Source organism: Cicer arietinum, chromosome 7, assembly GCF_000331145.2.
Source record: "Cicer arietinum cultivar CDC Frontier isolate Library 1 chromosome 7, Cicar.CDCFrontier_v2.0, whole genome shotgun sequence".
Lineage (NCBI taxonomy): Eukaryota > Viridiplantae > Streptophyta > Magnoliopsida > Fabales > Fabaceae > Cicer > Cicer arietinum.
Window position 1 is genome coordinate 61,170,933 of NC_021166.2, and position 12,727 is coordinate 61,183,659.

At 31.8% G+C, this 12,727-nt stretch overlaps 2 protein-coding genes across 2 annotated transcripts; both read left to right on the forward strand.

The window, feature by feature from the left end:
• The first annotated feature begins 237 nt into the window (after positions 1–237).
• Positions 238–1,956, forward strand: LOC101504804 (hydroquinone glucosyltransferase). The gene has a single exon (XM_027331364.2). It carries the CDS (start codon positions 366–368, stop codon positions 1,767–1,769), a length of 1,404 nt encoding a protein of 467 aa, XP_027187165.2. The 5' UTR covers positions 238–365; the 3' UTR covers positions 1,770–1,956.
• Positions 1,957–2,107: 151 nt separating this feature from the next.
• LOC140921002 (hydroquinone glucosyltransferase-like) lies at positions 2,108–4,817 on the forward strand. Its single transcript, XM_073370631.1, has one exon. The coding sequence runs from the start codon at positions 2,957–2,959 to the stop codon at positions 4,385–4,387; it is 1,431 nt and encodes a 476-aa protein (XP_073226732.1). The 5' UTR covers positions 2,108–2,956; the 3' UTR covers positions 4,388–4,817.
• Positions 4,818–12,727: the final 7,910 nt, after the last annotated feature.

Consider the following 12,727-nt stretch of genomic DNA (forward strand, 5'->3'; position numbering starts at 1 on the left):
ATCTAAAAAAAAATTATATTTTAATATTTTTTATATCTAAAACTAATAAATCTTACCTAAATCGAATAAAAAATTAACGAAGTCACCGGAATAAATTCTCAGTCACCGTGAAAGCTAGGAATTCTAGCTTTGAATTGATTCACTCTATTTTTTTATTTATTTCAAGACCAAGAATAAAGTAGTAGATACAAAGTAAAAGTCGAAAAAGAAAAAAATAAATAAATAAAAAACCGACAATTATTGAGAGGAGATTTGGGTGAAGTGATGAAATAGAAGTACAACTCCTTCCTTAAAGTTATCGAAGTTCTATAAAACTGATTATTTATTCTCATATATCCATTTTCATTTAACAACAACAAATTTCAATGGAGAAACCTATTCATATTGCAGTTGTTCCAGGTGTTGGATACAGCCACCTTAACCCAATTCTTCAATTCTCCAAACTCCTTGTTCATCTTCATCCACACTTTCATGTCACTTGTTTCATTCCCTCACTTGGCTCTCTCCCAACTGACTCAAAAACCATCCTTCAAACTCTTCCATCAAACATCCACTGTTATTTTCTTCCACCACTTGACCCCAAAAACCTACCCTTACAACTTCCCTTGGAACTGCAACTTCAGTTCACAGTTAATCACTCACTCCCATCTTTGCACCAGGTTTTAAAAACCTTAACTTTAAAGACACCCTTTGTGGCTATGATTGTTGATTCTTTTGCAGTTGAAGCATTAGATTTAGCTAAGGAATTCAATATGTTGTCTTATGTTTACTTTCCTTCTGCAGTTACAACACTGTCTTCTTACTTTCATTTGATTAAATTAGATAAAGTAACATCATGTGAATATAGAGATTTACCTGAGCCTGTTAAAATACCCGGCTGTGTACCGATACACGGTCGGGATCTTGTTGTTCAAGCTCAAGATAGATTGAGTCAGTCTTACAAATTTTTACTTAAAAGGGTTGAAAGATTTCGTCTTGTTGATGGGGTTATTATTAATAGTTTCTTGGAAATGGAGATTGGTGTTATAAGAGCATTGGTAGAAGAAGGAAGTGGTAACCCTGTTGTGTATCCTGTTGGACCTATTATCCAACAGGATACACAACAGGGTCATGACTTGGAGTGTTTGGCATGGTTGGATAAACAACAACCTTGTTCGGTTTTGTTTGTGTCTTTTGGGAGTGGTGGTACACTTTCACAAGAACAAATTTTTGAACTTGCTTTGGGTTTGGAATTGAGTGATCATAGATTCTTATGGGTTATGAGAGCACCGAGTAATTTGGCCAATGCTGCATATCTTTCGGGTGGAAAGGATGGTGTTGACCCTTTGCAGTTTTTACCATCTGGGTTTTTGGATAGAACTAAGGAGAAAGGTTTGGTGATTCCATTGTGGGCACCTCAAATTCAAATCCTTAGTCACAGTTCAGTTGGTGGGTTTTTGAGTCACTGTGGTTGGAATTCAGTTCTTGAGAGTGTGATGCATGGTGTGCCGCTTATCACGTGGCCTTTGTTTGCTGAGCAGAGAATGAATGCTGTTGTGTTGAGTGAGGGACTTAAAGTGGGAGTGAGGCCAAGAGTTAATGAAAATGGGATTGTGGAAAGAGAAGAGATTGTTAAAGTGATCAAGTGTCTCATGGAAGGGGAAGAAGGTGGGACAATGCGCGATAGAATGAAGGAATTGAAAAATGCTGCTAATAATGCAATCAAAGAAGATGGGTCTTCTATAAAGACTCTTTCTCAATTAGCACTTAAGTTGAGAAATTTGGCATAGGAAAACAGGTTTTATTTATGGAATTTTTTTATCATGATCTTTCCTTTGTGTGGATTATTGGTACCAAGGGTACTACCTACCTTTTAGTACTTTCTATTGTGTACTATATCTCTAGTTTTGGTTTTGTAATGTCATGATTTATCATATCTAAATTTCTATATACATTATTCAGTATTCACCTTGGTTTTGGAATGGTGTATACGTCAAGGAATCTACCTTGACACAAATTTGAGAGCTGAAGTTTATTCTTACTTGATATAGACCAGCTCAAAGTTTTTACCTTGCACGTGTTTTCATAAAAAAGTTTTGGTTTTTTCTTCCATAAAGGCATTTACCATAAGCTAGATGAATGACCATCTTAATGAGAATACTTGAGCTCTATAATCCTGGTAAAGTTTTTATCTTATAGCTTTCCAGCAAAAATTGAACGATGCTTTTCCTTTTGGTTAATATATATATTATCAACTACATTAGATAAAGGGTATTTATTATACAAAAAGAAATGTATAATACAAGATATTATTTGAAGATGATGTACTGCCACATTTTCAAATTTGTGGACTCCCGATTTAAGGTCGTCGTCAAAATCAATCGTTCTGCTTTAGTGAAATCGACTTGTACGAATTTACCTTGTATTAAAATATAACACACTCTTTGATACACATTTTCTAACACACTCTATTTGATTGGTTAAAATTCACATGGAACCCACATGATTTGTGGGATGTATGTGAATTTTAACCAATTAAAGAGAATGCGTTAGAAAGTGTGTTGTTTGCACTCCTCTAAAATATATACACAATGATAAAAATTAAGTTATTCTTATGATTAAGGTATTTTTATTATCTTTGTATTAGTCACAAAACTCATGGGGTACGACATTCTTTGTTAGTACTTTAGTTTATAAACTTTCTTACTTCCCTTGAATATATATATATTGCTAAAAAAAAGGCTATGGTCAGATAGCATCACCAAACAACTTTTATAGTAAGTATGTGTTTTGCTAAGGCTTCTTTTATACTATATATGCATTTAATCCTTAGTTGTTATCCTATATGCAATCTAATAGTTATAAGGTAGCGTTGACTGTAGAGTGAAATTCTCATTATTGTTAATAATTTTTAGAATAATATCATTTCATAATTTGCTTTAAAATCTATATGTAAGTCTTGAACAAGGTGAGTTTCATGAACTTGGACATGGAAAAAACAATTCACATAGCAGTTGTTCCTGGTGTTGGGTTTGGCCACTTAGTCCCTATTCTTCAATTCACAAAGCTTCTTGTTCACCTTCATCCATTCATTCATGTCACATGTCTTATTCCCACACTTGGGTCTCCACCAAGTGCCTTAAAAACAATCCTTCAAACTCTTCCATCAAATATCAACTACACTTTTCTTCTACCAGTGGATCCCAATGACCTACCACAAGAGACACTCACCTTAGAAATGAAAAGTCAGCTCATAGTTACTCTTTCTTTGCCATATTTACATCAGGCCTTGAAGTCCTTGGCTTTAAGGACTCCCCTTGTGGCCTTGGTTGCTGATTCTTTTGCTGTTGAAGCGCTAAACTTCGCTAAAGATTTCAATATGTTGTCCTATATATACTTCACCTCTGCAGCTACTACACTTTCTTTTAGCTTCTATTTTCCTAAGTTGGATGAGGAAACATCATGTGAGTACAGAGATCTACCAGAGCCTATCAAAATACCAGGTTGCATACCACTCCATGGCAGCGATCTCCTTACACCGGCTCAAGATAGATCGAGTCAAGCTTACAAACACTTCCTCCAACATTCTAAAAGTTTATGTTTTGCTGATGGTGTTCTTGTTAATAGCTTCTTAGAAATGGAAATGGGTCCTATAAAAGCACTGACAGAAGAAGGAAGTGGCAACCCTGCTGTGTATCCTATTGGACCCATCATCCAAACAGGAACTAAATCTGGTAGTGATGTTGGTAATGGCAAAGAGTGTCTTACATGGTTAGATAAACAGAAACCTTGTTCAGTTTTGTATGTTTCTTTTGGAAGTGGTGGTACACTTTCACAAGAACAAACTGTTGAGCTAGCTTTGGGTTTGGAATTGAGTAATCATAGATTCTTATGGGTTGTAAGAGCACCAAATAATTCAGCGAATGCTGCATATTTTTCTACACAAGATGATGATGTTGATCCTTTGAAATTTTTACCATCTGGTTTTTTGGAAAGAACTAAGGAGAAAGGTTTGGTGATTCCATCATGGGCACCCCAAATTCAAATCCTTAGTCACAGTTCAGTTGGTGGGTTCTTGAGTCACTGTGGTTGGAATTCATGCCTCGAGAGTGTGATGCATGGTGTGCCTCTAATCACATGGCCTTTGTTTGCTGAGCAGAGAATGAATGCGGCTTTGTTGAGCGAGGGCTTAAAAGTAGGTGTAAGGCCGAGAGTTAACGAAAATGGGATTGTCGAAAGGGTGGAGATTGTTAAGGTGATCAAGTGTCTCATGGAAGAAGAAGAAGGTAGGAACTTGTGCAATAATATGAAGGAATTAAAAGATGCTGCTATTAATGCACTCAAAGAAAATGGGCCCTCTACAAAGACTATTTATCAATTAACACTCAAGTGGAGAAATCTGGTGTAGAAATAAACTAGCTTTAAGGAATGCTTTTTTACCATTATTATAGTTTTTCTGTTTCTTCTTTGGAATGAGATAATCATTATAATTTGCAGTATTAATCTCATATTATGAAGCATACTTATAAGATACTCTATTTGACAGTTGAGTTTGAGTTAGTCTAGTCTATAATATGTACACATGTTATTGGATTAATATGCCAACTTAATGGTTTCTCTTAAATTTTGCACTTCTTGATAGTAGTACTTTTCTGTACTCTATTGTGAAGTGTTTCATCAGTATTGATGCATAAGGAGATGTTTATTTAGGAATATATAAATCTAGTCCTCTACATTAATAACATTCTAAAATAATCCTTGAAATTGCATAATGTTTGATTAGTTTGTTTCTCCGCTGGTATTTGCAGAGGTTATAATGCCATTATGTTGGTAATGTTGGATATGCATTCGATAATATACCAACAATTCAATATTGATGAACAAACTTGATTATTAACATGTTAATTTTGAAATATTAATAATATAGAAGACTAAATTGGTATGACTAAAATCAAATTGAATATTTACTCAATTCTAAAAGTGGTGCAACATGCTAGAATGATAGTTCTGAATCTGTGCTAAACATGTAGGTCCAGGACTGAATTTCTTAGAAGTCTAAGTTCACATCATGTTGGTTTCAATTATTTCCATACTTATTGGGAGACAATTGACAGTTAAATGTTGGATCTTTTATTGAGGTATGCTGTAAATCTTGAACAATGAAGGTTGTATAAATAAATTACAAAATATGGAAATCACACTAATATAGATTCGATTCACTCCACCAATATATGTATATTGGATGCAAATCGGTTGACCGACGAATCCCTTTTAAGATATTTTAGAATTCTTGAAGTAAATTGTACATTCACATCACATCAAGTGTTTCAATCACTTTACAGGATAAAGTTCATTCATTTATTCCCGTGCACTAAAGAAAAGAAAAAATGACTCAAAAATGTTTTTGACAAATTTGCCTCATGTAAACATGAAATTCATATTCTTTTTCTTTTGCCTCTAAAATGTCTCTTTTTATAGAGAAACTCGTATCAATCGGTGGAAAAAAAAACTATTGAAAAGGTTTGTAACTTAAGAGTTAACGCATACATTGATTTTTTTGGCTAACAGGTATATTAAACTCATGCATTGCAATTACTTGATCAAGTGATACATTAAATTATTTAATTTTATTACATAGTTATTACAGAATTCCAATATATTTGAAAATTTCTTTAATACTAAATTTTACAAAAATGTCACGCCACCAAATAACTTTTGTATTTGAATTTGAATGTGTCAAACTTGTGTTTTTCATATTCTCAAATAAATTAGTAGTATTAATAAAGATAATGTTTTAAAAAATATAATAAGTGCATCTAGTAAATGGAAAGTGTACTTATATTTAAGGTTTTTTTTTTTCCAAAAGAGTGCTCATAATTAAATATATGTAGTAATTATATTTTTCAATATTAGATTTCTATGTATTTATTTTAGGATTGTTAAACTAACTTATGTTCTATAAGTTAGTATATTTTCAGTAGACTGATCCAACAAATTTAAAGATTTAAAACGACTTTAAAATAATTTTTTTTTAAAACATTTAATATTCAGAAGAGCAATTCATGACCTAACAAATTTAGAGATTTAAAACGACTTTAAAATAAAAGTTTTTTTTTTAAACATTTAATATTCAAAAGAGCAATTCAAACTTCGACTAAATGGTTAATTAAATTTAGGCTAAATTACATATGCGGTCCCTTAACTTAATTTCAGGTAACGTTTTAGTCCTTTATATTTTTTTTTCGAGTTGGTCCTTTATTTTAATTTTAAGTGACAATTTGATATTTTATGTTTTAAAATGTCAACAATGTTGTTCTTTTTTTTACAAAAATTCAAAAAAATCATCAAATTTTTCTAACAAATTAAAATAAATGACTAAAACGTTAAAATTAAAATAAAGGACCAACTTAAAAAAAAAAAAAGATAAATGACTAAAATGTTACCTGAAATTAAGTTAAGTGACCACGAATGTAATTTAGCCTAAAATTTAATTAAAAATTACTTTTGTATGAGTGATGCATCATAAAACTGCATTTAAATACAAGGTCATTTTATTATACAAAAATAATAGTCTTTTTAATAAAAATATGAATCTTACAAAAATAAATAAAATAATTTCTTTTATTACACATACATTATAATATATTACAAACAAGATTTAATATAAACATCATTTATGATTTTTAAAACATACAACAAAATAATTTTAAAGTACACCGTTTAAATTTTAAAATCATAAAAATAGTGGCAGAGTCTGGATTTTAGTCATAGACAAAGAAAAGTAAAAACTTTACCCTATATCATGTTCAATATCTTTAATTAATACTAGCGTGTGTACCGTACGGAATTTGGTGTAGCAAAAGGTACTGCTGCGGAGTTTCACAAAAGTTAAACAGAAAAGTTGACAAATTCAAAAATCAATAAACACGAAAAGTAATGACATTAATATTGGTCTTCTCTTTTTTTCTTTTTTTAAGATTCTCGTTTAAAACATTAGGTTCGTTTGGGATTGTTTTTTATTTTCTGTTCTGAAATTTTTAAAAATTAATTTAAGTTTTTAATTTTAAATTCTAAATTATAGTTTTTATTGTTTTAGTTTTTATTTTATTTGAATTATTTTATTATTAAATTTATCATATTTCATTATAAATTTATCAAATATAAAAATTACTAAAACATAAAAGTAATTAAAATATAAAATAAAAATAATAAACTTTAATTATTTTAAAATAATTTACATAATGTAAAATTATAATTTATTTAATTATAATAATTTTATTCATAATTGTTGAAAATAATAGTTGCGGAAGATTATTATTGTAGAAGTAGTAATCGATCGTCGAAAACAACTTTAATAGTCAAAAGAAACAATTGATATTGGAGGTGGTGGTCGAGTGTGACTGATGTTGACTATAACATGGACGGTGGTGGGAGATGATGGTTAGAGGTCAATGGTGGTGATGGCGGATGTCAGAGATGGTGGTGATCGATAATCAGAGATGGATGGTCGGTAGTGATGGTAGGTAGCGATGGTGGAAGACAAGAGTGGTAGTTGTTAGAGGTGAGTGGTCGATAGTGCTGACAGTGACCGGAGACAAGTGGATGATGATGATGATGGAGGTGATCGGAGATATTGGCCAGAGGTAAAAGGAGATGGTGGTTGGTGGTCAGTGATAGCGGGTGGTTGGTGGCGGTGGTCATAAATGGTAGTGGAGATGTTGGTAGTTAGTGATGATAGAGGTGGTCGAAGATTGTAGTTGCGATTATTAGAGATTGGTGATTGGTGGTAGTGGTAGTTGTTGGAGATGGAGTGGTACTTATGTCTAATGAAATGAGATGACATATTAATTTCAAAATAAAAACAAAAATTATAAAATCAATGTTTTTTTTCTATTTTGAGCTAAAGAAAAAATATTTTGACATCAAGTAAAAAACAGCTCCATTTCACACAAAAGCTCCTCCGCTAGAAAGAGATCAACTCCCATAGTATAACGAACCAATGTTAAAACTTACAGTTTATAGTTAGTGTATTGATAGTACCTTAAAATAGAATACCTCATATAGAAGAAAAATAGTAAGAAACAAAAAAAAGGAATGCTTCGTCTTTAAAAATATATATATATATGAATTATCCTGTGTTACAAATAGTACCTCTTTTATTTTACAAAAGTCAAACACAAAAATATAAAATACGTTACATCACATATGTGCTATGAATAAAAAAAGTTCAATGAGAGTTATGCTAAAGGAGAGAAAAAAAAATTATTTTTTATTTTAATTTTTATACGTTAAGTAGTACAATAATATATTATAATTTTCTTTTAAATTTCAAATAAATATATATACATAAGGACTTCTAAAAAAAATTATTTTCAATCTATTAATATTATCATATTTTAAATTGATATTTGTGTTGACCGTAATTAATTAAAATCATAAAATAATGCAACTATTTATGATGAGAATAGTATACCATTGGAAGTATCTTTTGATAGTAGAGACATTAATTTTCACAAAAAATATATATATTTATATTAAAGTAATTGTTTTTTACTAGATCAATTACTTCATTTCAAAATAAATTTAAACAATTTAAATTGTACGTAGAATATTCTTTAAAATATAATAGAACAAATTAGACATTGATAAATTAGATTTATTGTAGAACTTAAGATTCTAAGAAAGGTAATACAAATAGAAAATGACATAGCAATTGACATACTTAATTATATACAAAAATTATATTCTTTTTCAAATGTATGTATTACTTATATACAATTCTTGTAATTGTCACTGCACTGATAAACGAACTTTTGAAACTCAAATTAATTAAATTTTATCTAAGATCAACGATGTCATAAGAAAAATTAAATGAATTAGCTTTATTATGAATCAAAAAAGAATTATTAAACAAAATCGATTACTTTGATAAATGATAATACATAAAAAAAATACAAATGATAAATTTTAAATAAAATATTAATAATTTATTTATTTTAAAAAAACTTCATCTAATAATTATATTTTAGGACTCAACGTGTTGGATCCTGATAAAGATTATAATTAAAATCATGCAATTTAGATTTAATATATGTTTTTTTGAATCATCTTATATATAAAGGTGTGAAGTGAAATTTTGGTTTATTAAGATACATAGATATATATATATATATATTAATCAAAGGGTTTGTGTGAAAGCCTTTTAATCAAACAAGACCTCTAAATGTTTTAATTATTAAAACATTTTTTGCATTTAATTTATTACCACTACTTTTAATCAATCGTGATTCATGGGGTTTCTGCCATTAGCGTCGACATTTCTTCTTACATGCACATCAAATAACAAGCCATGACACACAATTCTCTACAAATCACATTAAGCAAGTCTGTGTCTAACGACACACTCACAACACTACAATAACTAAACTAAAACCATACTACGTAGTACAAATTAAGTGTGAATGATGGACAGTGTTACAATCCAATTACAGCTAATTAATAAACCATTCATTATTAAACTTGACTATATTAAGACAAATGCAAAATTAACTTTGTACTCTAATAATTTTTTATTTAAAAAGAACTATCACCCAATACAATTTGACTACACATTGTATTTAACACTATGATATAGCGCAAAAACGCTGGCGCATTTGTTAAGAAGAGAATGAAAGAAGGAAAAAAAACAAAGATGAAATCGGAAGAAAATTAAGAATGGAAGAAAGAGAGAATGCATACTTCGTTACATAATAGACCTATTTTCAAGTTCATTTGTATTGGGTATCGGGCTCCCTTTCTATGTGGAGAAACGCTCAAATATTGTAGTCCATGTGTGGAGTAACCTTATTCCTGATTTTATTAAATCAGCTTCATAAAACACATCAATTGTGAATTCGTTAACCTTTGGATGGAGCTGATATTTGGACAGCAGCTTCGCAATATTCAGGTCTTCATTTTCAACGGTCGGATCAGCGAAACGACTGCTATAGAGGGAGAAATTGTGCTTGCACAACAGAAGGTTTTTCAGTGTTTTTCTTCTTCTTGTTTTTCATTTGTAGGCTTTATTGCTTTGTTGTTTTGGCTGGTTGTAGGCACACTCTGTGCATCATTTTGAGACTCTCTTGTATCCTTATTTGATTATATTGAAGCTATTTCTTTGGTCTGGATGACCCGTGGTTTTTTTACCCTCGCATTTAGAGGTTTTCCACGTTAAAATATCAAAGTTCATTACGTCCTTTATTTTGATTAATTTGCTACCATATGTTTGTTGTTGCTCCTCATGGGTTCTTGCAAGTTAGGAGAATTTTATATCCGCTGCGTATTACTTGTTATTGTGTTTATTCCCCATCATAGTGGTATCACAGCCAGGTTGAACGGCTATTTGACTTGCTTGAAGGATGGAGGCAAATATGAATATAAAGATGGTAAGCTTGAATGGTACTAATTACCATTTGTTGAAGGGCAAGATGAAAGATTTGTTTTTTTTTTTTGAAGAAAATGCGTCTTCTTATTTTTTCTCTAAAAAGCCAGTTGATAAATCTACGGAAGAATGGGATTTTGAACATCAAAAGGTATGTGATTTTGTTAGGCAATATGTAGAAGATAATGTTTATAATCATATTGCTAATGAGACAGATGCAAAAACTATGTGGGATAAGATAGAGACTTTGTTTGCCTCTAAATCAGGGAATAATAAATTATTCTTACTAAATAGTTTCATAAGTTTGAAGTATAAGGAGGGAACGTCTATTTCGGACCACTTGAGTGAATTTCAGGGGCTCCTTGATCAAATGTCTGGAATGGGTATTTTTACTATTATCTTTACCAGAGTCTTGGGAGACATTTCAGGTTTCTATAACGAGTTCAGCTCATAATGGTGTTGTTTCTTTGGAAACGACTAAGGGTGGTGTTTTGAGTGAGGATATGAGAAGGAAGGCACATGGTTCTTCATCTCAATCTGAAGTTCTTGTCACTGAAAATAGAGGGAGAAGTCAGAAAAAAGAACCGAATTGTAGTAGAGAAAATAGCAGAAACAAGTCCAAGTCTAGATACAAAAATGTGGAGTGTCATTATTGTCATAGAACAGGGCATATACAGAAGAATTGTTTTATGTGGAAAAAGGAGAACAAAGGCAAGAAGGGTAAGCCGAAACAAAGGGGTCATGAAGATGATAGTGATGATGACCGTGTTAATACTGCTACTAGTGATGATCTTATTATTCTCTGTGACTATGAGTCAATTAATCGTGTATCTGATGAGAGCATGTGGATAATGGATAGTGGTTCTACACTACATGTTACACCGAGGAAAGAGTTCTTCACATCTTATACTTCAGGTGACTTTGGAGTTTTGAAGATGGGTAATGATGGTGTATATAAGGTAATTGGTGTTGGTGATGTATGCTTGCAAACCAACATGGGAATGCAATTGTTGCTTAAAGGAGTCAAACATGCTCTAGATGTTCGCTTCAATTTGATCTCTGTGCATATGCTTGATGTAAGTGATTTTGATAATCATTTTGCTTCTGGAAAGTGGAAACTCAGTAAAGGTAACTTGGTTGTGGCTAGAGGAGAGAAAATTAGTAAACTGTATTAGACAAAAGCTTTGGTTGCAAAAGACAGTGTGAATGTCGTGGATATATAATCATCTTTGTGGCACCGAAGGCTTAGCCATATTAGTCAAAAGGGGTTAAATTGCTTAGCTAGAAAGGATGTGCTTCCAGGACTGAAGAATGTAGATTTGGAGAAATATTTTCACTGCATGATGGTAAATAGACTAGAGTATCCTTCAAAAGGCATCATTCCTCTAGAAAGTCAGAGTTGCTTCAGTTGGTGCATTCTGATGTCTGTGGCCCTTTAAATGTAAAATATTTTAGTGGTGCACTATATTTTGTTACTTTTATTGATGACTGTTCCAAGAAACTATGGGTTTATGTTCTAAAGACAAAAGACCAAGTGTTGGAGCAATTCAAATAATTTCATGTGTTGGTTGAGAGGCAGAAATGCAAGAAGCTGAAACGTGTTCGTACTAACAACGGTGGTGAGTATTGTGGACCCTTTGATGTCTATTGCAAACAGCAGGGTATAGCACATGAAAAGACTCCTCCTAAAACTCCTCAGTTGAATGGTTTAGCAAAGAGGATGAATCATACACTTGTTGAGAGAGTGAGATGTATGCTCTTTGAAGCTAAGTTGCCTAAACATTATTGGGGTGAGGCACTGTACACGGCGGTGCATGTCATTAATCTTACTCCTACTATTGCTTTGAATAGTGAGGTACTAAACAAGGTATGGTTTGGCAAGAATGTCAAGTATGATCACTTGAGAGTCTTTGGTTGCAAGGCTTTTGTGCATATTCCGAAGGTTGAAAGATCCAAGTTGGATGCAAAGTCAAAGCAGTGTATCTTCATTGGTTACGGTGAGGATGAATTTGGCTACAAATTGTATGATCCTATAAACAAAAAGGTTATCAGAAGTCGTGATGTAGTGTTCATGGAAGACCAAACTATTGAAGACATTGATAAGGTGGAGAAGACTACACTTGAGAGAAATTATGTCTTAGTTGATGGTGATCCAGTTCAGCCACGTGTTCCTGATTTGGATACTAATAATGGTAATGTTGAGAATGACGAGCCACATGATTGTGTTGATGATCATCAACTTAGAGATGAGGTAAATATTCTAACTGGTGAAGATCATGAGTTACCACGCGATGAGAATCTTAGTGATGCTTCTGAATTATCTCTAAC

Excerpts from the sequence above, each read along its gene's own strand:
- LOC101504804 (XM_027331364.2), top strand. The coding sequence starts at position 366 with ATGGAGAAACCTATTCATATTGCAGTTGTTCCAGGTGTTGGATACAGC.
- LOC140921002 (XM_073370631.1), top strand. The coding sequence starts at position 2,957 with ATGAACTTGGACATGGAAAAAACAATTCACATAGCAGTTGTTCCTGGT.